Source organism: Euleptes europaea, chromosome 15 (genome assembly GCF_029931775.1).
Source record: "Euleptes europaea isolate rEulEur1 chromosome 15, rEulEur1.hap1, whole genome shotgun sequence".
In the NCBI taxonomy this organism is placed as follows: Eukaryota; Metazoa; Chordata; class Lepidosauria; order Squamata; family Sphaerodactylidae; genus Euleptes; species Euleptes europaea.
Genome location: NC_079326.1, coordinates 43,560,472 through 43,585,792, shown reverse-complemented (window position 1 = coordinate 43,585,792; position 25,321 = coordinate 43,560,472). Strand labels below are relative to the sequence as shown.

Here is a 25,321-nt window from a genome sequence, read left to right as displayed (position 1 = left end):
ATCAGTCGCTACGTGCTACACAATTGCTATGATTCTTCTTTCCTCTTTCCTTCTTTAGATAGTGCTTATGGTCAGAAAATAGTTTCATATACATTACTGATGTTACCTGGGATTGTACTATGCTGTACACCAAGTATGCATTGTGATTGGTTGCCCTACATATGGAGATGCTTGCTTGTCGGTGTGATCATGATATTAATGTATACACGGTGTTAGGATGGCGTTAGTATGTTCTCTTCCTGTATATTGTTCCTGCTTAATCTGAATCTTGCCCCCCACAACAGTTTTAACATAACAGGTACAAATTTGGCTGTAAACTAGCATCAGTGCTTCTAATGTGTAAGGTGGGGTGGGGACTAATAAAGATGTTGTAAGTCCACATGCAAACCCAAGATCTTCATGTGGCCCTCAATGACTCTAAGACCAGTTGTTGTGTTTGAGCATGACAAGAGGGAATTTTGATGTCCAATTCACTTGCCTGGATTAACCAATACAGTATTGTCGGTTCTTGTAGGTTATCTGGGCTGTGTGACCGTGGTCTTGGTATTTTTTTCCTGACGTTTCGCCAGCAGCGGTGGCAGGCATCTTCAGAGGAGTAACACTGAAGACAGTGTCTCTCAGTGTCAAGTGTGTAGGAAGAGTAATACCGTATTTTTCGCTCCATAAGATGCACCTGACCATAAGACACACCTAGTTTTTAGAGGAGGAAAACAAGTTTTTAGAGGAGGCTTTAAAGCAGAGTCCCTGGAAGCCGGGTGGGGGGTCTTGAAAGTTCTCCACGCTGCTATCCCAGACAGCGCAGAGCACTTTCAAGACCCCTCCCCGCCCAACTTCTAGGGACTCCCTGGAAGCCCGGTGGTGGTGGTGGGTCTTTAAACTCCTCCGCGCTGCCATCCCAGGCAGCACAGAGCACTTTCAAGACCCCCCCCTCTGCTCTTGGCAAGTTCCTGCTCTATACATGCAAGAATGGACTAGGTGAGATTTCTGTCATTCCCCACTGCATCCCACACGCTCCCAACCTCAGCCGCATGGGGCGCAAGGAGCAGCAAACACCCATTCTGTGAACTTTGCTTGTGATAAATTGCAACCATCCCAGTATCTTGTAAACTAGAGGGGAGGGTGGAAATAAGCAAGTCCTTGTTATTATAGCCCGAGTCCACAAATGCCTGTATGCTTCTTTTTGAGAGCCAGCTGTGGTGTAGTGGTTAAGAGTGGTGGTTTGGAGCGGTGGACTCTAATCTGGACAACCGGGTTTGATTCCTTATTCCTTCACGTGATCGGCGGACGCTAATCTGGTGAACCAGGTTGGTTTCCCTACTCCTACACATGAAGCCGGCTGGGTGACCTTGGGCTAGTCACCGTTCTTTCTGAACTCTCTCAGTCCCACCTACCTCACAGGGCGTCTATTGTGGGAAGGGAAGGTGATTGTAAGCTGGTTTGAGTCTTCATTAAGTGGTAGAGAAAGTTGGCATATAAAAACCAGCTCTTCTTCTTCTTGTGATTTCAGTGTTTTGTGTTACTGAAGTATAAGTTTTTTAACAATTCTGTATGTTAAGCTGCTAGGAATAACAATACAAAATAATCTGTGTAACCTTCTAATTTAAATTCACAGGGTTTGAATAGCTGAGTCAGATCTCAAGCCTGTATTGGCAAGGATTCCCAATGTTACTGGAAACTGCAGTGTACACAGTAAGTAAGACTTTACATTTCAAGGCATTTTTCCAGTGTATGGAATTGGCATGAGCCATATAGAAAAGAGAATTTGTGCATAACTCAATTATATGCTAGAACAAGAGCCGTATTAATGATTTGTGGTGTGATATTTGTTCTCAAATGACAGCGCTTTCCCTCTTGGCAGAAAGCTTTTTGATTATGACAAGCAGTGACATTTTAATAGGTTCTTGCATGGTTTTATATGGAGACAAAGTCCAGAGCTTGGAGCTAGTTGTGGTTCTGACTATGCACATTAATGATTTGTCACTTAATTGGAAATATGGAGGCATTATTACAGGGATACACAGTGTGTAAGGCCCATGGGTCCATATGCAGCTTCCAGACAACTCCTGGGATTTTACTAATATGTGGGTGGTTGTGGATGCATTGTTTGAGAAAAATCCATGGTAGATGGGTCCTATTTCGTGGGCTTTGTGTTTTGTACACCTTCGTATAAAGGCAGGCAGCCTATTCCTAAAGGGGGGGGTAGGTCCACGGCAGCTGGGAGCAGTGGAGCCACGCCACCTCTGGAGGCTTCCTGGCCGCCGCGGAGAAAAGAAAAGGGTATTTAAACATTTTAAAAGGAAAAATAGGGGGAAATGCCCCATTGAAAACAGTGAGGCTGTGTCACCCCAAAAGGTGGTGTAGCCCCGCCACCGCTCAAGGGGGTGTTCCCCGGGTGAACATGATTAGGAAGCTGCCCAAAGGCAGCTCCGCCCCTGGGAATGCCTCCCCCACACTGGTGCGGCCGCTCTCTTCCGAGATTTAGTTCCCGGACTGGCTGCGCTGGCGGCTGAGATGCCAGTGTGTTTACGCCGGCGCGGGATCATGCTGGCTCCTAAGGAGATCCCCCCCTCAGGATTGCAGCCTTAGCCCAGTAGTTTTCTGACTATTCACCCACCACTGTTACTTTCACCTGGTCAATACGCAGTGGCTGGAGATTGTGTTATAATGTGTACTTTCAATTCATGTTGGACGGTGGGGGATGCAGCCCAACAGTCATGTCCAGAGCATTGGTTGGAACCTCAGCAAATAGTTAGATGACAGGAGAAAGTATTATTTTTAGGAGTCCTAGAAATTAGCCTGGGTGGGTTTTGGAAGAACAAGGACTGATGTTGCCATGGATATAGAGGAGCCATGTTGGATTTGTGTTGCTGTTGCTAATGATCTAGTCCCAAGACTTCAGAAACCTAGAATAGAGCGCTACCAACTATTGTTCATTCACATTATCACAGAGAACAAATTCGTGTTAACGTAGCAGATTCATAATGCTGCTACAGAAATATTTAAGATCCAGATGCCAGTGAATAGAAAGAAAGTTGTTGGGTTATTTTGGACTCTTAAAGATGTCATCTGTAAAGAGATGAATGTGGAATGTTGTCTTTTGTCTTTAGGTGAGAAGATGAGCAGCTGTGATTCAGAAAAGTTGAAGTTTGGAATATTTGCACATAAATCCACAAAGAGAGAAATTACAGTAATTAAAATAAAAAGAGATGAAGGTATGATAAGTGTGAAGTAGTGGGACTATTGTGTTTGAAACAAACAATTATGTACATACACATTCTGTATAATATCTGAACTTACTGACGATATGGACAGGATGATACATGACCATTTGTGGTCTCCTTATGCTGAATCAGACTGTTGGTCCAGCTAGTCCAATAATACCCATATTCTAACTGACAGGGCTCTAAGGTTTTGGGCAAAGCCCTTTCCCAACGCAACTACATTTTCAAGTAGAGATGCCAGGACTAAACTTCGAACCTTATGCCCATGAAGCTCCTTTGCCAGTTTAAAATTTCATTTAATATCTGGGCTGTAATTTACCTGGTGTCTTAGAAAAAACATGGGTTAGAGCAGTGTATTAGGATATAAAATCAGCATATATATTTACTGAGCTGAAGAGCTGACATCATTTTGGGAAAAGGTAGATTTGCTAGTATTATTTCTACTGTGTTACGGATTAAATTATTTTCTAAAAGTCTGGGGCATTTTCCATGGTAACTGGCCAGAAATCCGTATGGTGTTATTTATTTTTTTAATTATCAGAGACCAGTGTAATCAGTGGAGATCTTGGCATGTTGCACCCTGCAGTAGTTTGCAGGGTTTGTTTTTTTTAATTTTCTGGAGTCTGAACATAGGGCTGATTGGTTTGCACATGGAGCTATATGAGTTTCTGTCCTGTCACTTGATTATACAAGCTTGGGTTTGGTTCTCACAGAAGCCCTTAAAGGTGCCTGCTTCTTCCAGCTCTCTCTTTGTTTTCTGCCCCTCACTCATTCACCCTCTGGCAGTGCCTGACTTCATTTTGCATGATTCATCAAGTAGGACTTCATTTTGAATGATTCATCAAGTAGTACAGACAAAATTTACGCATACACAAGTCATCAGTTGATGCTACAACTGTCACATGATGATCACTTGTGAATCAACCTATATTACAAGAACTATTGTGCAGTGCATGTTTGTGATTCAGTTTGTCCTGTATGTCCGGTGAGGGAGTGTTGTCATCTTCTGTTCTTGGATGGTTGGACAATGCAGAGAACAAACAAAAACCCTGCTTAGCAGGGTGGATTTGATTTAAATCAAATCGATTCAAATCTTAGTCAGTAAGACTTGATTTAAATCATGGTTTTCTACATGGGAAAGACACATTCTTGCTGGTATAATCTTAATATTTACAACCAGATGGTTTCATTTTTAGAATAATAACTTTTCAGATTAGTTTTACTGTTAAATTTGAAATACATAGTTCACACTGCAATAATTTTGTAATTATCTATTTCCAGTTGCATTCGGGCCACCAGGCCTTGCGTTTTCTTTGTTGCAGTGTCTGCATTTTGCATGCATGCCTACCTTACTCATAGATAGAGGAACTTCATTAAAATATTCCCAAAATGCTACATAATTAACAGCTAATCCTTATTTCATGATGAATAACCTTTAGACTGTAATGTATCTTAAATAGAAAACTATCTTTAAATAGATTTTCCCTCAAAACACATTTTATTTAAAAAAATCTGATTTAAATAAAAAAATCTGATTTAAATAAAATCAGATTTTGTATTTTAAAAAAATTATTGATTTTTATCCACCCTGCTTCTAAGTCAGTTTGCTGCTTTTACTCTTGAATGTGTGTCTAGGGGTATGGGAAGGATTTGGAAAATATGTAAAAAATATAACTGATACTTGGAGTGCAGTTTACAACTTGGACTTAAGTAGATTACGCTTCTTAAAAAAGTAACAATGACCAAGGTTTAATATCCCAGAAGTAACTCCACTTCAGAGGCGTATATAAACTGGAAGTAGTTTGAAATGAATAAGGTGTTAGTGCAAAATAAATATTTAAGATGTCAATGCATCTGTGGAATATTTTGAAGTGGCCAAACTTCCATACTTAACTAGGTCGATCTATGCATTTATAATTGATGGCATTTTATCCTCCTCTTGTTTACAAAGGACTTATGCGCATAGCTTCCGTCTCTTGCGTGGAAAGCAAGCTACCCTTAAAAAGTACAGAAGGTCCTTCAGGGTAGTAAAAGACGGTCTCTTAAATTATGCATGTGAAGAAATGTAGCAATAAGTATCAGAATCCACTGTTGTCTAGACTTGTACACAGTCCTTTTGCCAATCTGGAGAGGCGTCTTTTCTTTCACCATCCTTGAAAGCATACGGGCCGCCAAAACTCCCGGACTGGACCTGGCAACCCGATATGCAGGCACACGACTACTTTTCCAGCCGAGGGCCCCCCCCAAACGCTACGGGACGGCCGCTGCGCGCTCCGTTGAAACTGACACGGCCGCTCCTGCAAGCTCCGTGCAGCCAGCAGCTAGTGATTGTTACCATTGAAAATAGGGAGCTTTGTCTCTTGAAAGCTTACGCCCCCCAAATCTTGTTTGTCTCTAAGGTCCTATTGGGCTCGAATCTAGCTGTTCTACTTGCAGACTAACACGGCTGCCCTCCAAAACATTATTTTTGTGTTACTTTTCTAGCCGTTATTTCTTTGTTTTAAAATACTAACTCTTGCTTTCCCTCCATTTTGCCCTTGATGCCCCCATCTTGTCGTCATAACTTCCGGACCTACCTTAGTCATACGGGAATTAACAAGAAAGTTGAGGATGTGCATGATGATGTGCATTAGAGTAACTGGTCATAATCCTTAATCTTTGGATAATAGATACTAGCAGTGTTGCGAATTTAGTGAGTCATGGGCTTCTTTCAGCTTCGGGAAAGGCAACCTTTTAGTGATCTAGAAAGTATTCAGCCTATCACATGTGAACCCTGTCTGTCTTCAAAGAATCCCAATTATTTTTTCTGCTTCTGGCTTTTTGTCCGTGAAACAAGGGTGTTGATTCGTATGAGCGTAACTCATGTTTCTTCTGACCAGTGATTCAGACTCTCTAAGATATCTATGGCAAGTAGATGAGTAAGGAAAAATTAAGGACCAGAGTTGCTGGGGGAGGGGGAGAGATATATCTTTATATATCTATAGATCTGTAGATAAATAGATAGATAGATATGTGTGTTTGTATATATGTGTGTGCATATAGGCGCATGTATGTGTATCTATCTAAATAAAGAGAGAGAGAGAAGAGTTGGTTTTTATATGCTGACTTTCTCTACCTTTTAAGGAGAATCAAACCGGCTTACAATCACCTTCCCTTCCTCTCCCCACAACAGACACTCAGTGAGGTAGGTAGAGCGGAGAGTTCGGAGAGAACTGTGTCTAGCCCAAGGTCACGCAGCAGGCTTCATGTGGCGGAATGGGGAAACCAACTCGGGTCACCAGATTAGAGTCTGCTGCTAATGTGGGGGGGGGGGAATCAAACCCAGTTCTCCAGATTAGAGTCCGTTTCTCTTAACCCACTACACACCCACCCCTAATAAAGGGAGATACTGATAAAAGGTCACACAATAATGCTCTTGTTTATTTAATAAGTTAAATATTTAATTTTAATGAGAGAGCATATCTACAGTCATCCAGGTCTAATGTATCCGCTTTCAATATAAGTGGTATGCTATATAAGTGGTCGGACTGGGAATGAGGGCAGGCTATAAATGTAAATAAATAAATAAATAAATAAATGGCTTGACGCTGGTCAAAGGCAGATCTCTCTGGCCCTATCCTACTTACCAGCAAATGTCCAGTCTTTACTATCTGTGGTATCTGGCCCATATTTGTGCTCGTTTGTGGCGCTTAGAGAACTTTGTGACCTAAAAATGTTGTGTGAAGGGAGGCATCTTGGCTGCTGGTACACTAGCACAAGCTGTGTACAGTGCACAGTTGTGCTATGGATTGTTCTTTCATTCTGGGGGTACAGCTCTTTTGCTGGCCTTGAGGGCTGCTACCCCTACACAGCTGGTCCAGAGGCTGGGTCTTTAGATTTGAACTATTAGGCAGCTTCAGTTTTTAAAAAAGCCAGGAGTCTAATGATCTCGTTATGCTTAAATGATAGAATGAAAAATAGATTCTGGCTTGCACGACTTGCTGAGAGCCAGTGTGGTGTAGTAGTTAAGAGCGGTGGTTTGGAGTGGTGGAGTCTAATCTGGTGAACTGGATTTGTTTCCCCACTCCTCCACATGAAGCCAGCTGGGTGACCTTGGGCAAGTCACACTCTCTCAGCCTCACCTACCTCACTAGGTGTCTGTTGGGGGGAAGGGAAGGTGATTGTAAGCCAGTTTGATTCTCCCTTAAGTGGTAGAGAAAGTCGGCATATAAAAACCAACTTTTCTTCTTGTTCATACAGGCAAAGCATGGATTTCTATGAAATGTTATTGCTTTCTTCGTAACATAGCCAGCCTACATCTAGTACTTAGTATTTTGTTAATTGGGGGGCGGGGAGACAGGTCTGTCAGTGGTTTATGATTTCTCAGCTAAAGTGAACGAACTTCTCAGATGTACCAGAGAGCATCTCTTCACCAGTTACCTTGGTTCACTTTCATAATTTCTGAAAGAGATGATATACATAAAATGGCTGTGATCCAGAGGACCTGGGAACACACAAATGTGGAAACTGTCTAGTTGGAGAACTATTGTCACTTAATTTTCACATCAACCATAAATCTTCAGGGGGGATATTTTACATCCACAAATAGAAGAAAGTTAAGATTTTATCAGATACGATATATTCAGCCATGGTCCCAGTTCCTAGCAGGCTTCTTCTCATCTGGTCATGAATAATGAGTAAAGATAATTTTGGATGACCAAGACATAATGCTTTTATAAATTGTCAGTGCACTAGAAACGATTAATGTGTTTAAGTAGGCTAAGACTGCAATCCTGGGGGGGGGGAACGAAGCTCCTTAGGAGGCGGCATGACCCTGCACAGTGTAAGTGCCCATTTAACCTGGGATAAGGGGTACTTGCGCTGGTACTGGGGGCATTCACGCCAGCCCTGGGACACCACGCTGCTGTGCCCCCTTTGCCCTTACTGCGAGTTATGCCTTTTTAGGTGGTGTAGGCCCATGGTACTCTACGGAGCGGTTCCATGGGTCTTGCAAGTAAGGGTAGCTTTTTGGTTTTGCCGGGGGTGGTGGGCTGGATCCTGCTTTGGAGGCAGCGCAGCTGTGCCACCTCTGGCCGCTGCCTAACCAAACCCTCCACCCCGGATTGGCCTGCCCGAGAAAGATTTTCATGGAGTTATTTGCAACATGGTGCTTTTCAATCACTGAACATTGCTCATTTTCTCAAAAAACAGGCATATGAAATTGCTAAGCTTGTCTTAATTCTTGGAGGATCAGCATTCTTAGCTGAGTAAAATAAGGACATATTCTTAAGTACCACATCTACCTTATTTTACCCAGTTCTTTCTTGAGGAAAGGTTATGTAATAAACTATGGATGGAGCAAAGCAATCGAGATGAGATGAAGCCACAATTAAAACTGTTTTTGGCAATCGTCTGATTAAAGATTTTTAATGTTTTATTTAGGCTTATAAAAACCCCGTGGCGCAGAGTGGTAAACTGCAGTACAGCAGTCCAAGCTCTGCTCACAACCTGAGTTAGATCCCTATGGAGGTCGGTTTCAGGTAGCCGGCTCAAGGTTGACTCAGCCTTCCATCCTTCCGAGGTCGGTAAAATGAGTACCCAGCTTGCTGGGGGTAAAGGGAAGATGACTGGGGAAGGCACTGGCAAACCACCCCGTAAAACAAAAGTCTGCCTAGTAAACGTCGGGATGTGACGTCACCCCATGGGTCAGGAATGACCCGGTGCTTGCACAGGGGACTTTTACTTTTTACCTTTTTAGGCTTACAGTCCACTGTGAGAGAATATTCTGTAAAACCATTTCAAAACGTGAGATATCCTTAAAATTATATCGTTAAAATAATTTCTCGTCCATCCTGGCTGCTAATGCATGACCAAGTGGAAAGGTGCTGCATTGCAACCAGTTGACAGTCAGATGTTGCTTTGGTGAGCCAGCTGTCGTGACTGAGGCTTAATCTAAGCTCTATGGAGGAAGGCTGGAATAGCAAGGTAGTAGCAGCAAACTTTGAGGAAGAATATTCTGAGCTGAAACGGTTGCCAAGAATGCATATTTGCGGCCCCTTGCTGCATACATGTGCTGCTTGTATATGAGACGCAAGCCTATGTGTATCCAGGTCATCTGTCGGGTATATGTAGCCTGTCAAAGCCATTTTGGAGCTAGCAGTATCTCCTTTCTCTTTTGCATCTTCAGTCTGCAAGTACCTATCTGTTTCCACTGCGTCTGCTTGGGAAGATTATACAGTTTGCTGTACAAACTGTAGCTGGAGAGCCAGCGTGGTGTAGTGGTTAAGAGCCGTAGTTGGAGCGATGGAGTCTGATCTGGAGAACCGGGTTTGATTCCCCCACTGCTCCACATGAGTGGTGTATGCTAATCTCGTGAACCAGTTTGGTTTCCCCACTCCTCCACATGAAGCCATCTGGGTGACCTTGGGCTAGTCACAGCTCTCTTAGAGCTCTCTCAGCCCCACCTATCTCACAGGGTGTCTGTTGTGGGGAGGGGAAGGGAAGGTGATTGTAAGCCGATTTGATTCTACCTTAAGTGGTAGAGAAAGTTTGGCATATAAAAAACAACTCTTCTTCTTCTAATTGGTATCCCCCCCCCCCACAAGCTGTATAGTACATACGATAACGTTGTTTTAACAATTTTTTGGTTCCTACTTTGAGCATTTGTATTGATTAGTGTTAGAAGAACCATTTTATGAACAAGGAATTATCTGTCTTTCCTATTTTTATTCCATCTTTCCTCCAGAGAGCTCAGGGAAACATATATAGGTCTCTCCTCGTTGTCCTCTCAACACCCCAGTGTGGTAGGTAAGGCTGAGAGAGAGCTTGTGGCCCAAACTAACCCAGCGAGCTTCATAACTGTCTAGGTATTTGTCCTACACTCACATTCTACCCACTATACCACACTGGCCCATAGTGTAAAAGAAAGCAATTATGTTATGTGACTAGAATCCAGCGAATTGTAAAACTTGTTTCTTATGCCTAGGGGGACTTTTCGCTTTTTTGAAATGTGGCAAGCCACATTTGAAATGGAAAGGGTTTTCAAAAGTAGTTTTTTGATATGGTATGCCTTGAGGCTGCTACTCAAAGCGGGTGGGGGAGAAGAAAAATTACACAAGGCATGCCTAAAATAGCTCCTTGGAAACAAACACACACACTTACATACATATTCGACCTTGATTATCATATTTCATTTTAAAAATTTTTATTTATTTCATTTTCGTTATTTATAGCCTGCCTTTCTCACTGGGATTATGCAGAGTGAGTCAATACAAGCAACTGGATGGGACGTCTAATAAACCAGGGGTCCCCAACGTGTTTTGAGCCGGCGGGCGGGCACCTTTGGACTTCTGACTCAAGGCAGTGGGCGCAGCCACAAAACGGCAACCCAATTCTGTTCATCTCTTGCCTTGAAAACCCCACAGGAAACGGAGCTAACCACAAAATGTTAGAGAACGAGGTTATATATAACTAACAACTCTTCAAGATTTCAGGAAAAAGCTCTATGTTTATAAATCCAGACAGGCAATCGGAAGCCCTGCTGGGACAAAGCTCCAGCTAGCCCCGCCACTTACTAAAAGCACTCGGGTGCCAAGAAAGGTGATGGCGGGTGTTCTGTATTGCACGTATTGCACGACGGGGACCCTTGCAATAAACAGTACAATAGGATTTGGAGAGTAGAATTCTGGAACCAACCAGAAATTAGAAACTGAAACCAGAACAAAGCATAAATATTAACATGACACATTAAACTGCAAAATTATATCGTAGGATCCTTCTGAGCTGGGTTGCCAACAGGCCTGGAGAAAAAACTGTCCTGTCCCCCTGATAAAATCTCAACAGGATGTTGTTTACTTCCATGACATGAAAAGCTTCAGTGGCCCATTTCCACACATTATGCCTCTCTATTAAAGGGACAGATCTTTTTTTTTCTCCAGGCCTGTTGGCAATAGGCCAGATTGTGGAAGGCAATTAATCGGGCTGTCTTATAGCCCCACAGCCTGCTCATTGTTTGGAAAGGTCACTGAGAAAAGAAACAGATCATTCTGAACACAAGAAGCACCCAGTGCCAGCGCAAGAACACAAGAAGGATGCTTGCTTTAAATTTTAAGACGAAACACCCCCCCCCCCCCCGGTTCTAATAGGCTTGGGCATTTGATACCAGAATGAAATAAGAAAGGGGAGTGACTGCCACAACCACCATGGCATTCGACCATGACAATCGAAAGTAAATTGACTGGTCAGTTGACCATATTTGACTGGTCTGATGACCAGCATACCGACCCTGGGCTCCAAGTATCTGACTTTTGGGAAATGCTGGCTTAGTAACACTAGTGAAATTATAAAGGTAATTGCAGACAATTATTGTAATCATTGACAATACAACATGCCACTGACAAAATAATTATAAGGTCTCAAGTTCCGTCTTTACAATAATGCAAGAGACCGGTGCCATGGAACACATTCCCACAGCATTATACATTTCTGCTCACACAAGACTAATATCTTTCAGTGAGTTGAAAGGGGCCAAGCGCATGGGGACCAGAGCACCCTCTAATGTTTCCTAGTGCCCACTTGCTTCTCCCCTAAGGCAAAGAAGCAGTCCTGGCTTTCCTCCATCTCACTGGAGTAAAGAGATGCTTCAAAAGACCCATGGGGGCAACGCCTTTTTGTCTGTAGAGAGCAATCCATTTGGAAGCAGTTATCTTCATCAGAGGAGGTCGCTTGGCTTGGAAGTGCCTCGCGTCTTGTGGAAGTGACGTTTTGTTGTAGGTCGGTCGTCCCGTCCCCCCCATGGTAGCTATGGTGTTGTGGTGCCATGACCTGTTCTCAAAATTCCAGAAACGCCCCCAGGCTCAACAAGGTTGGGGGCATGTATTCTTGTGCTTGAGGAACATAATCCACTGCGAAGGACTACCACAACAACGGACAAAAGTGGGTACAAGGAGAAAGAAGTCTTCCTGACTGGATAGCTCATGCTAGCCAGATCTCGGAAGCTCAGCAGGGTGGACCTTGGTTAGTATTTGGATGGGAGACCACCGAGGAAGTCTACGGTCACGATGCAGAGGCAGGCTATGGCAAACTACCTCTGAACGTCTCTTGCCTTGAAAACCCCATGAGGGGTCACCACAAGTCACCTGTGACTTGATGGCAAAAGAAAGAAGGTTTGTGATCTTAGTCTATGTATGAAGCATCATTAACTATCCTAAAATGTTTTATAATAATTCATTCTTCTTTCAGCAGCATTTCTCAAAGTAGTGTTTTTTGTTACACGATTCTACATTTCGTATTTCATTCCCCCCCCCCACCGCCTTCACACTTCAAATAGTGCTCTTTTTACATACTAGCTAAAAGCTCTTCTTTCTCTCATATATTTCCCCAGGTCTTTTTCTTTCTTATTCTTGAGAAATAATTGTTGGTCTAACCAAGTTAGTGAATAAAATACTTGATATCCTGGTATGGATATTATCCAAAGCTACAGTATACTATAATTTTTTAGCACTTCAGTTTCTGTGTTTTTCTGTTGTTGTAATACAAGGCACTTGCAAATTATTTCTCTTCAGTGTTTAGTGCTTCACACACTAAATGAAAGCTCTATTTTTAAAATTTCATCCCTAATTTTTCCACTCAGCCATTTTAAAATGAGATATAATAGCATATGTAAATGACAAATATGAGAAACAGTTGACAAGGAATACGAAATGCAGAAAAAGGGAACAAGTGATATTTTAAATTGCTTTTTGAGATTCAGCGTTAAGAAGATATTTATTTAGAAGGCTAAAAGCCTTCCTTCTCTGCCTTTTTTATTCAACCAAAATATTATTTATCATGTAGAATTGCAGCTGTTCCATACATGGAAACCCTTCCGATGTCCCTTCTGTTGGAAAAGGTGAACTTAAGTTATTTAGGCAATAGCTCAACTTTACCATGTAATGACAGGTTAATATTTAACAGGCATGCTTAGTTATTAATGCTGTGCTTTTTCAGTATGTCCCTTGTATTAATATTGGTAATCTTTTATTATTGTGCTTGCTCTATTTTTATGATCGTTTTGTGAGTTATCCATTGAGAGGCGAGCGATGCAGATGCTTTAAAGAAACATATCACACCTTCTACCGATTGCGACAGTTATTCCGATGAATGTATGCTCAGTCCTTCAGGTCTTCTGTAGATCTAGTGAATGGGAGTATTCTAGTGATGGGGAACCTGTTCTGTAATTGTAGCTCCACGTAAAGGCCTAATTTTAGCCAAGAAGCAACTTGATGCCTCCCAGTATGTCATTCTGCAATCAAAGCATATGTGTGACATATGCCTTAAGTCTACATTCCTGTGTAAGGTAGAAAAGAGAACATTGAAGGCAACCTTTTCAAGGACTTGACTACTTTACCATGAATATCACCCCCCCCATTTTTCATTGTAAGTATTCCACCAGCTTTAGACATCCTGCACAGTGTATTTAAATAACTTACCTGAACATGACTTTATCTTTTGGAGAGATGGTAGTATTGCATGGATTAGTAATTTAACCTGTTTTGAACCTATGAACATAAGAAAAGCCATGCTGGATCAGATCAGGCCCATCAGGTCCAGCAATCTGTTTACACAGTGGCCAACCAGGTGCCTCTAGGAAGCCCACAAGCAAGACGAGTGCAGCAGCACCATCCTGCCTGTGTTCCAAAGCACCTAATGTATTAGGCATGCTCCTCTGATCCTGGAGAGAGTAGGTATGCATCGTAACTAGTAGCCATTTTAACTAGTAGCCATAGATAACCCTCTCTTCCACTCCCCTCTTAAAGCCTTCCAAGTTGGCAGCCATCACCACATCCTGGGGCAGGTAGTTCTACAATTTATGTGTTGTGTGAAGAAACCTCAACTTTGAAAAGTTGAAAACTGTTAGTTTGGGCCAATTACTGTGCCATGAAGAGAGCAATCTGTTTGAGAAAGGTGCTGGAGGATTTGGCATCTTCACAGTAACAGTACAATCCAAAGCAGAAGGGTGTAATTCTGTTTTGGATTGCACCGTGAAGTAATTTAAAATGCATCCAAGTCTTTACAATCTTAACTTTTAACTCAGTTGAAATAAGTTTGTGTAAAAGTACCAACGGGTAAAGTTTAGTGAACTTGGTTTCTAAATGTCTTTTGTTGTTTGAATAGTTCTGGAGAGGCATTAACACATTTCCTTTATGTGGTAAAAAGGTTAAGAAAAGGTGCTGATGGTAAATATTTTTTATTATATGAAAAATTAATAATGCTCAAAAAGTCTTCAACAGTCTCATGTAGGGCATAGCAATAGGCATTTTTAATTTGATCTTAAACCCGCTGTTTTTATGGAAGGCACTCGCCAGTTTTATGAAGGGGTCTTTGTGGTTGCTAAGGTACTTGAAAAACCAATTAATACTGTAGCTTTGTAGTTATAGTGAATTGAAATCAAGAATTTTTCACCCTTGTCCTCAATATTTCACCTGTATATGTGTTTGCGCCATCCTCCAATCCCTTCTGTACTAAGGGAACAAGGTGGGGTTGGGTCTTTACCATGCACAAGCGGGGAGGTCACTCACATAAACAGATCTTCCTTCATTTCTCTTCCCACAGCAACCCCATGTATCTGAAAAGCCTCTGCTGAGGTTCAAGCATCCTCCTTTGCAAATGCTAACGAGTGTAATAAGGAGGGGTCTTTACGGCAAACAGCACATTCCTGACTCCTGAGGACGAAAGTCCTCAGGATGCCAGGAAGGGGCTGCGCCAGCATTGGGGCCCTCCATGCCGGCGTCTGGGCTACTTACGCTGCTGTAAGTGATCAATCGCCAGCAGGGAGGGCCAGATGCTGGTAGCAGCGCCCCCCCGGGACACTGACGGGGCCTTCCACTGGCATTGCTGCGCCTGCTTTTTAGCAGGTGCAGCCTCGCTGTTCTCTATGGGGCAAAACGCCCCATTGAAACTTTTAAAAGCCAGCAAAAGGCTTTTTTAAAGGTCTTTGGCAGCCAGGAAACAGGTTTGGAGGCGGCGTGGCGGCACCTCCGCCACGCCGTCCCCTGCCACCAGCGGCTCAAGAATGCACTGTAAATCATTCTCCTCCTCCTTGCTGCATTGGCAAAATCTGGAGTTGTATAGGACCCTCCCGTCTGTGAAGCAGAACAAGGAAACTTGGGACAGATGTTGGAAGCTGGGCCCAATTCAAGGTGCTGGCATTGACCTTTAAAGCCCTATACAGAGTGGAGCCAGTGTAGGACTTCTTACTCTCATGTGAACTTACCCTGACCATTCTGGTCATCTTCAGAGGCCCTGCTTCAGGTGCCTCTGCTGTCTGAAGCTAGGTGGTTGGCAACTTGAGAAAGGGCCTTCTCAGTTATTAGACTCTGGAACTTCCTCCCTAAGGAGATTAGTCGGTCTCCCTCTATTGTTCTCTTCTGCCAGTGGGTGAAGAGTTCTTTGTTTCGTTTGGCATTCCCTCATTAACTCTCATTGGCCCTCCTCCCTTTTCGTGTCTCTGAGTTTATGTGTTTTATCTTCATTGTTTTAAATATTTTATGTATATATATTTATATTTTAGATGCTGTTTTAATGTTGTTATCACCACCTTGAGCCCCTAAGTTGGGTGGAAAGGCAGCATGCAAATGTTGTAAATGAACTATGCACTTGTTTTTCTGCTTCACTTTCCATCCTGCCAGCATTCAGATTTATTTCACACCTGTCTCCGTGGTATAGCATCCTCTGGAGAGAAGGTCATGGCTGTAACCTATGACTTGTTGATTCAGACTCCAAACCATGATTCATTCTGGATTGTTGTGTCTGCTCACAAACTGTGATTTCTCAAATCAGATAAAATAACAAACCATAGTTAAACTTTCTTAACTATGATTTGATGTGATATCTACACTAAACCATTGAGTTATGTCAACTCAACCATTGAGTTCGGTCAAACATGGTTCAAACCATGTTTTAGAGGATCGGTGTGCTTCCTTCATGCTCTCCTGCACTTTATCTTTCTTTGTAAACTATAGTTTGCCATTACATCTGAACCATGCAACTAGAATGTGCATGAATATCATTTACCCCATCTGGATGTACAGCAAACTGTGGATTACCAAAGAAGAGGAAGAGTTTGTGTGCAGGTGTCCTAGAGAATGGTGCATGAACACAAAGTTCAGACACAAATGACCAAGTTTTGGTTTGCCGTTACATGTGAGCAGAGTTAATGTCTTCCTGCCTTATTCCAAGTATTAACCACAGTTATGGTTGGATAGATGTTGATAAACTTTGGAGTAATCCTACTCAATTGACTTAATTATAGTCCAACATGATTGCTGACTAAGGTAATGCGACAGGAGAAACTCACATATGAGGAGCTGAGAGGAGGGATTGTGTGATGAGCAATTTATTCCAGACCCTTAACTCTAATCATAGTAGCCAGTATCTTTATCAGCACTTGGGCTGTAAATTGGCACAGTTTGCTTCACTAATTCTAATTGAGATATTGTGCACTGTTAACAAGCGCCGTTGGACTTCAGACTAAGACCTTCCATTTCATTTTACTGCCCCAAGTTTGGGTCGTGCCATTTGCAAGCAAGTTATGTACTTGGTGGTGGAAAGTGCCATCAAGTCGCAGTAGACTTAAAGTGACCCCGTGGGGTTTTCAAGGTGAGAGACTAATAGAGTTGGTTTGCATTGCCTGCCTCTGCCTAGCAGCCCTGGACTCCTCGGTGGTTTCCCATCCAAGTATTAACCAGGGCTCATCCTTAGCTTCCGAGATCTAATGAGATTGGGCACCCTGGGCAATCCAGGTCAGGGCAAGTTATGTAGGTTGTATTAAAGTGGCATAATATCTTGAAGCCATAGTTAAGGGGGCGGATGCTATAAGGTAGCTGTGATGTGGGGGGAAGTCTTTGGTAAAGTATTCTCTTGCACTAGCAGAATCTGGAGATTTGTTGGGTCACAACCCTGTGCCATTTGTGAAGCAACAGGAAGGTTGGGAATGGAGAGGGGACAAAGTAAATTTTAACGGTATTGAAGTTTGAGACACCGTTCCTGGACCCCGTGGCACAATTCAGACGTCATGCCAAATGACGGTTTGCCCTAACCATAGTTCAGAACCAAAACTGTGGCTTGAACTTCCAAATGGGCAGCAGGGAAAACATAATTTAGAGTCTGTTTTTCTGTTCTGCTCTCTGTCCTGCCAGCACTTTTAATTTTTAATTCATTCCTGTTTCCATGGTACAGCATCCTCTGGAGGCAAAGTAGTGGCCATTACCTTTGGCATCAGGGTTATGAACTTTCCCTACCCTCCCTTGTGATTTTAGCTATAGCTTAGGGTTATTTCTGTGCCACTGTTAACAATTGTTCGTCCTCAATCAGGTTTGAAATCTACTTTATACCCTAGTTTTGGTATAAATATGCTTTGGGACAGGCTGAGTGCGCATAGGAAGAGAGCAGAAGGGTTGTTCCCTGGGCACAGCCCCTAACTGGATTACTGTTTTCTGGGGAGGAGGGGAAATTGAGAACCACTCATTTGAAGTGGGTGTATTTAATCCTGGATAAAATAAAACAAATTACAGTCTGGAGAGGCTAGAGAAAAAGTAGAATATTGAAATATGCAACTGAGTTGAATTATTCAGTAATTTAAAGGAGGCAGTAATTAAATAGGGGGGCGGAACTGGACTTTCATTGTGAAAATACTTGGAAATGTTAGGTTAAAGGATTTGTTGGCTATTTTAGTAGGCATGCTATAAGTGTTAACACAGGGTTGGTTGGTTTTTATTACGGACCATTCTGAACCACTCTTCAGGAAGCAAGAATAAATCTGTGTTGTTGCAAGCCAACTCTTAAACGGCTTTAGTGGAGCATAGTAATTGATTTCCCTTGGCTGACACCCTCTAACATTAATGTCTTGTGTTTCAGAGCTCTGAAAGATAACTGAAGGGTAGGATGGACGCAACGGTAATACTGCCTATTCTGAAGAAGAAGTTGGCCTTCCTTTCAGGTACAGTCTGTTTGGGTTGAGTTGAGTCTATTCCTCTGTGTGAAAAGAAATTAATGTTGGAGAGCTTACCTGATTTCCTTATATGTTTGTTTGACAAGAATAAATTTCATCAATGGCGTTTGAAAACCCATCTTCTTTGGCCGTACCCCATTCATATTGAAGCAAATAGTGGCTACTTGGGAAAATCAATTTCTTTCTCTCTCTTCTCTCTCTCTCTCTCTCTGCCTGTCTGTCTGTCTTGTCATGTTAACACTTGGGTTGGTTGTGTTTCACTTTGTTTAAAAAATGATAATTTTATATAAGGTCAGTGATCTGTTTAACTAGCATGGAAATAATTAATTGTAAAAACATAGGGGGTTCCCAGTCCTTTCACCCAGGTACTTAACCAAAACAAGATATCTCTTGTACACCAAGTTGCTAAACTTCTTGGGTGTCTTGTTTTTGGGATGCTTTCGTGTTGTTGTTACTTCTAAATCATATACAGCAGTGAGAAATGAATTATTAATTTGAGCATATTTAAAAGGTATAAATTTCCAGTGAGCTCTGATTCAGGAAAGCTTATTCTGGAATAAATTGTGTTCGACTGGAAGGTGCCAGTGGAGTCATGTTTTATTTTGCTGCTACAGACTTAACACGGCTGCCCAACTGAAATGATCAAACATCTGGTTGGTGGTGGAAATTTAGCACTTGATTTCATTTCCGTTAAAATTGATGTAGGTTCCTGTTAAAATTGATGTCGTATACTGACCATCTATCTGAATCACTCACTGTCTGTGGTATGGAGAAATCATGTAAAATGTGTTTTTAGTAATTCCCGTTGAACACTCATAAGAGAAGTAGCTTTGCATTAAATATATCTTTAAACCTGTTACGTAATCTGATTCATATTAGGCATTTTTGTTGTAGTTAATAGGAAATAAAACTTGAGATTTGGGATACGTACAAACTAACCATCAAATACAGAACCAGCAGAAAATAATAATTTGAGAGAATAATTCTGGGACCAGTTATACTCAGTAGTCCCATGCAAGTCTATGAGAATGCTGCACTTTAGCAGCTCCTTGACTGATCATGACCAGATTAAAAATTACTAAATATTTAGATTTTGACTTGATCGTCTTCTAAGAGCTTTCCCATGTTGCTTTGTAGAAGCGAACCGTCTTAACAGCATCCTTTTCTAGGAAACGATGTCTGCAAATATCTATACACCAGGTTTTTGGGGTGGAGGAAGCTTGGAATATAGTTACAGTAAGAGGGTCTGTTCAGATAGGCATGAGACTGGGGGGTGGGCAGTACTTGCTCAGTACCAGCTCCATTCCTTTGATATGAACTTTCTCTCCCATCTCATGGCTAAAGAGAAGGGTGGACATAATCCCTAAGTCTGTTCCTAATTCCTCACAGGGTGGATAAAAATAAATGATTTTTTAAAAATCTGATTTTTTATTTAAATCAGATTTTTTAAAATGAAATGCTTTTTGAGGAAAAATATATCTAAAGATAGTTTTCTATTTAAGAGACATAGCTCAAAGGTTATTCATCATGAAATAAGGATTAGTTTTTAGTTATGTAGCAAGAGGCTGTGTATTCATACAATGTTTAATTTTGGGGGGGGGGGTAAATGAATTCCATTAATCCATTTACAATGTCATGTTCTTCACGAGGTTTCTGTAATATTATTTTGGGCAATTGTTCTATCTAGAAGATATTATCACAGATGCTAGGTTTAGCAGTTCTCAAAACTGAATTTGTGTCTGCAGAGATAACATGCCTCTTCTGCACAGCAAAAATGTTACAAAATAAGCAGAAAGTTGAGAAAAAGACCGTAATCCCATTGTTCCTTTGCAACTCTATGTATACCAAAGCAATCCCTTACCCCTTAAGTGCTAAGTTTCAAGAAGTTCAATTAATAGAAGATTGTTTGGAGTGGAATAGATCTGCACAAGGAGCTAAGTGTGAGGAGGGAGGGGCAGGCAGTAAAATGAAAGTGAATCTTTTTGAGCAGAATACGCCCCAAGTCTTGGGATCGTTGTGTGTATAGCCTGAGGTTTATCATATCATTCTCGCCCTAGAGGAGAAAACCTATAATGGCAGTAGACCATAAAAGAGTGTAGAAAACCATGATTTAAATCTAGTCTTACTGACTGGTGATTTAAATCAAATCTACCTTGATTCCTCATTAGATTAAAAAAAGTCTAATAAGCAGTACCTTAACATTTATAATTGCGCTTCTAAGCATACTTGTTTGGAAGCAATTTCCATTGTTATGGATTCCATGTCCAGAAGATGGGTTTGCCATCTGAGACAGGTCCCAAGCATGGAGTGTTCTTTATTCAGGGCTGGGGAGAGCCATGGTCTTGGCTGCAAGTAGTGTTTATTTAGGTAATTTCAGAAATAAAGTAGTTTAAAAAAAAAAAAAACTTTAAATAGTATACACGAGATAGGGATGGTAGTGTTATGATTTTGTACAGAGGCCTGAGTAATGATGATCAAAGAGGTGGTGTTAATTGGGAGGAGGTGGGGAAAGCATACGACAAAAATTTTGGTTCCTAATAATCAAGATGGAAATTGAGTTAATGTGAAGTCTACAGTGAAGTGTCTTAAACAGGGGCCAGGGAACTCCAGAAGGGCCACAAGGGTACACCAGATGCCTGTAAAACCTTTGTCATGCCATTTGCTGAACGTTAACATTAAACCTTCTCCAGTTTCTAGGAGTGGAGCAAGTATTCTCCATTTTGGGAGAAGGCGATGAAATTGGCATCCACCTCTTTTGAGAGGTGGTACTCATAAAATCACCATCACCTGCAATCACCTAGTTTTCAGATCACCTCAGAGCACAAGCTAGAAAACCAGCTAACTGGATATCAGGATCGAGTAGCTCAGCCCTAGAAACTCTTAATTTGCTAAATGGTACTAAGAGGTAATATTCTTATGCACTTGCCATTGTTACTTCTGCTATAACACTGAATTTTCCATGGCAAAAAAAATTTAGCGGACAGAAAGAGATCTGCATCATTAAACAATGGAGGTGTTCCGTTGAATACTGGAAGTTAACATTTCCAGTAACGTTGGCCTTCTAATATTTCTTTGAGCAGCTCTGGAAGTTTTTACTGGCTTCTTCCCACCCCTGTTCACTTGGCCTTTAGAAGCTATTAACCAATAGCAACATTTCCCTTTTTGTCAAGGGATGAGATTTGAGCTATAGAATCAGCTACCTGCTGAGACCAGACTTGTAAGCCATGTACACGCAATAATTTTTTTTAACTTCCTCTTTATTTGGGGGATATAAGGGGATGGAAGCCCAGGGCACATGTTTGGAAAATGTGCTTTCTTGCTTATGGTGTGGGCTGGTGATGGGGGCGGGGGGAATTATGGACCATGGAAATTTAAAAATCAAAATAAGGGTCCTTGGGTTACTAAACTTTGAGAATCAGTGGCCTAGAGTGTAGTATACGCTTTGTTTGACTGTCTCCAACTGCCTTTGTCGCTCTTTTTAATCCAAAAAAGAATTTTTTTAAGGCCTTGTTCTCTTTTTGACTGGAAAGCTAAGATATATGGATTCTTCTAACATTTCTCACTCCCCAGCTTGATTAATTACCTGAATTGGTACATCCAGTATTTTTCACACACTCTATTTTGTTTTAAAAGGGGAAATTTAACCATTTGTTTGTCCCTCTGCAAAGCAACAAAGTGATTTGGAGGGTGGTTTTGTTTTATATACCCCCAGCATTTAACTTAAAATTGCAAATAAAAACAAATGAGAAAGGTACCATGGAATGGGGCAATATAGAACACGAAGGCAAGGGCAAAATCACTTTGAAATTGCCTTATTTACTAACTTACCTGGTATTTTCTTTACTTCCTCTTAATATATCCAAAGTAGGCCAGTTGTTATCTGTTGGTAACACAAATCACCACTTAAATGTAGACTAATGAGTCTTACAATTAGTTGCAAACACAAGAATTCCCATCCCGTTCTTCTAATTAAGATACGATTGTTTGCTTTGAACTCATGTGATTATAATCTCTAATTACAAATTGGTTTGTCATTGTTACTCCTAAAATTAGTATGGTATAGGAAGTGGTAGAAGTTTTAAATAGCATAAGGGCGAGGAAACTTGGAAACTTTTATGTAACAGGTAAAAGAATCTGGTCCATACTATAATCTAATTACAAGTAATAACTTTCTATGTGCTGCTCATTGTTTATTTAGGTATTTATCCCCTCCTTTCCCTCCCCAATGGAGAGCCAGAGAGGCTTACATCCTTCTCCCCTCCTCCATTATATTCTTCCAACAATCACCTTATGAGGTAGGCCAGACTTGAGAGAGAATGGCTGGGCCAGGGTTACCCAGCAAGCTCCCATGGTAGAGTGGGAATTTGAACCTGGGTCTCCTATATCTTAGTCCAACACTCTAACCACAACATCACACTGGCTGTCTCTTCCATCTTGATATTGAGTAGTATTCGTGATCTCAATTATACACATCCATATTACTGAGGTTTATCAAATTTCAAATTATTTTAAAGATTGGCACTGTAATCCTATGCAGAGTTAATCCAGTTGAAATCATTGGTTTTAGACTGGAGTAACTCACCAATGCACTGGAAACATCTGAACTTTTAATTCTTTATGTATCTTGTATGTGAATGTATGTGCATCTTCTCTACGAGCTTATTTTTTCCTTTGCTAATTTCCTACTCAAATGCTCAGGGCTGCGTTGTTGCATATCGGTGAGGGACTTGGTTACTTCCTTAATGTATGCATACAGTACTTTGAAATATATAGTACTGTGTTTTAATGTATGTTGGTATGTGTTGGTCTATGAGACCCATGAGATATATGTTGTAGATGCCAAATGTGTGTCCCCCAACATATATATCAATTTCAAAGTTTGAAACTTAGCATCAAATATTGAATTAATCATGAATTGTTCTTTCAATGTACGCTCAAAGAAATATTCACAAACATTGGCAATCATTTTTGCACACGAGGGGCATATTGCCCCTTGTCTTGGGCAACAGAGATGTAGATTGTATTTAATAAACCAGTTGTTTAAACTATGAAAAATGTAATCGTTCATGTAACAGGCTCAAAATTTATATAGCCTGCATACATGCATTTGCATATTATTCGCTCTGCTACTAATTTTTGTTGAGGAAAATTTTGTTGAGGAAATCTTATATTCGTAAAGTCTTGATGGTCTCTAAGGTTCTACTGGACTAGAATCTATATATTCATATATGAGACCTTACTTAATCTTTGAGCCACATCAACCACAGGGTACCTGTAGTGCTTGGCAGGGGGTGGGAGGGTTACCTGGGACAAGCAGTTTTGACCTCTGTAATTCCCTTACTTATAAACTTGGAATGGGGCATGCTGCTTGAATACATTATTTCACTTCACACATTTAAGAAGATTAAAATCACTTTCCCCCTTCCCAGCTAGCCATAATGCTTTATTGTCAATTACTTTAAAACGTACCTAACCAATAAACAGTGATAGAAGCTAGCCTACTATATTTTAACAATAACTCTTCTTTAATAAACTTTTAAGGAAAATGGGGCGCATAAATAGAGGAGCAGAGGAAAACAATTACCAGCAGGACATTTCTTTTTCTTGGCATATAATTTTTATAGCACCTTTTTCCTGGAAGGCACTAAACGTATGGCTGTTGGGCAATCATTTTCGTTTCCAGCTGTGAAACGTTTCACCTGTTCTAAGCGCTTAACTAGAAATAAAACATTTAATTGATGCTTTTAAAGCCTGCTGTTCTGATGCTTTCCAAAGGTGCATATATTCTTGAGTTCATGATGCTCCCAATCTAGAATTTATGGTCTAAAACATCCTTTGGTTTCCCTTGCAGAGTCATGTGTTTATCTTTTTTAAATCTGTTTTGTCCTCTTGCTATACAGCAAGTGGTCTTGAAGATCTGTGTCTTTTTTGTGTGTGTGGCTTTTGTATGAATCTCTTTTTTGTCCTTCCCAAAAACAAACAAAAGAAACCATGTGAGGGGGGGGGGAGAATCTGATTTCTACCTCAGAGGCTAAGCAAATAATAATTTCCTCTTTTTAAAGTGTCATGTTTGCAAATGGTACAAGAGGAAGGAAAGTACCTTCTCCTTAAATATGCTCAGTTGCTTCAAGTTAAAGGATGAACGTGACCTTAGTTTTTCCAGCTGTGCTGAGTTATTTCCTCTTCCTCCACCTGCTTCCTTTTTATCCATTTACTATTAGCTGAAATCCTCTTCCCTGGGAGAAGAAAAGGAGGTAAAAGCAACTCTTTTCAGAATTCTGATGGCTAGAACAGTTAGTTTGAGCTGGGGGAAAATCTAAGTACTTTACTGGCCATTATTTTGTTCCTTGGAAAGTGGATTGATAGTGCGTGAGAGACTTTCATTTCATTTATCTGTCATGAGCGGCACAAAAAAAAGTAAACAAAAGAGGGAACAAAGGTACTGGAATCAAAGAATGCCTTTGCCACAGGTAGAACTGAAACTGAGCTGCATATATGGGACAGATCACTTTGGGTTAACAAAACATAAGAACATAAGAAAGGCCATGCTGGATTAGGCCAAGATCCACCAAGTCCAGCAGTCTGTTCACACAGTGGCCCAACCAGGTGCCTCTTGGGAAGCCCACAACTAAGACGACTGCAGCGGCATTGTCCTGCCTGTGTTCCCCAGCACCTAAGATAATAGGCATGCTCCTCTGATCCTGGAGATAATAGGTTGTAGGTTCCATCCGGTTTAAGGTTGTGGCTAAAACCTATATGGAAGAATTCTGAGTGCCAGAAAACCAGGTTGTTGCATCTTTTATTTCCAGGAAGCTAGCCCCTTAGAAGTCTTTGGTTCAGGTCTTCCTACTGACGGAGCCCATCTGTTGAACGAGCTGGAATTCCGTCCCAGTGGTGCAGCAGCATTTAAAATGCAGCCAGCTGAGCTACAGCTGAAGTGCTGGTGTTGCATATCGCCAGATGTTGCAGTGGAGATGGGGGGGGATACAGTATAAATAACAGGGTCTGAAATGGTGCACACAAAAGGATGGCCAGGCCCAAACCAAAGCACTTTAATAGTTTGGTCTGAGGGTGACTTCAGAGGGAGTTTTCAAGGTCAGAGGGCTCTTTTTAGGCATCTTTTATTTTTGTT

The 25,321-nt window shown here is 41.4% G+C and overlaps 1 protein-coding gene across 2 annotated transcripts in view; it reads left to right on the top strand.

The window, feature by feature from the left end:
* The first annotated feature begins 1,606 nt into the window (after nucleotides 1–1,606).
* The window catches only part of SESTD1 (SEC14 and spectrin domain containing 1), a 69,444-nt gene continuing 45,729 nt past the window's right edge, over nucleotides 1,607–25,321 (top strand). For both annotated transcript variants that reach the window (XM_056861381.1, XM_056861380.1), the window contains exons 1-3: nucleotides 1,607–1,689; nucleotides 3,108–3,212; nucleotides 18,096–18,177. In XM_056861381.1, coding sequence (XP_056717359.1) covers nucleotides 18,123–18,177 — 55 coding nt within the window. In that variant the 5' untranslated portion in view covers nucleotides 1,607–1,689; nucleotides 3,108–3,212; nucleotides 18,096–18,122. The remainder of the gene's footprint in view (nucleotides 1,690–3,107; nucleotides 3,213–18,095; nucleotides 18,178–25,321) is intronic.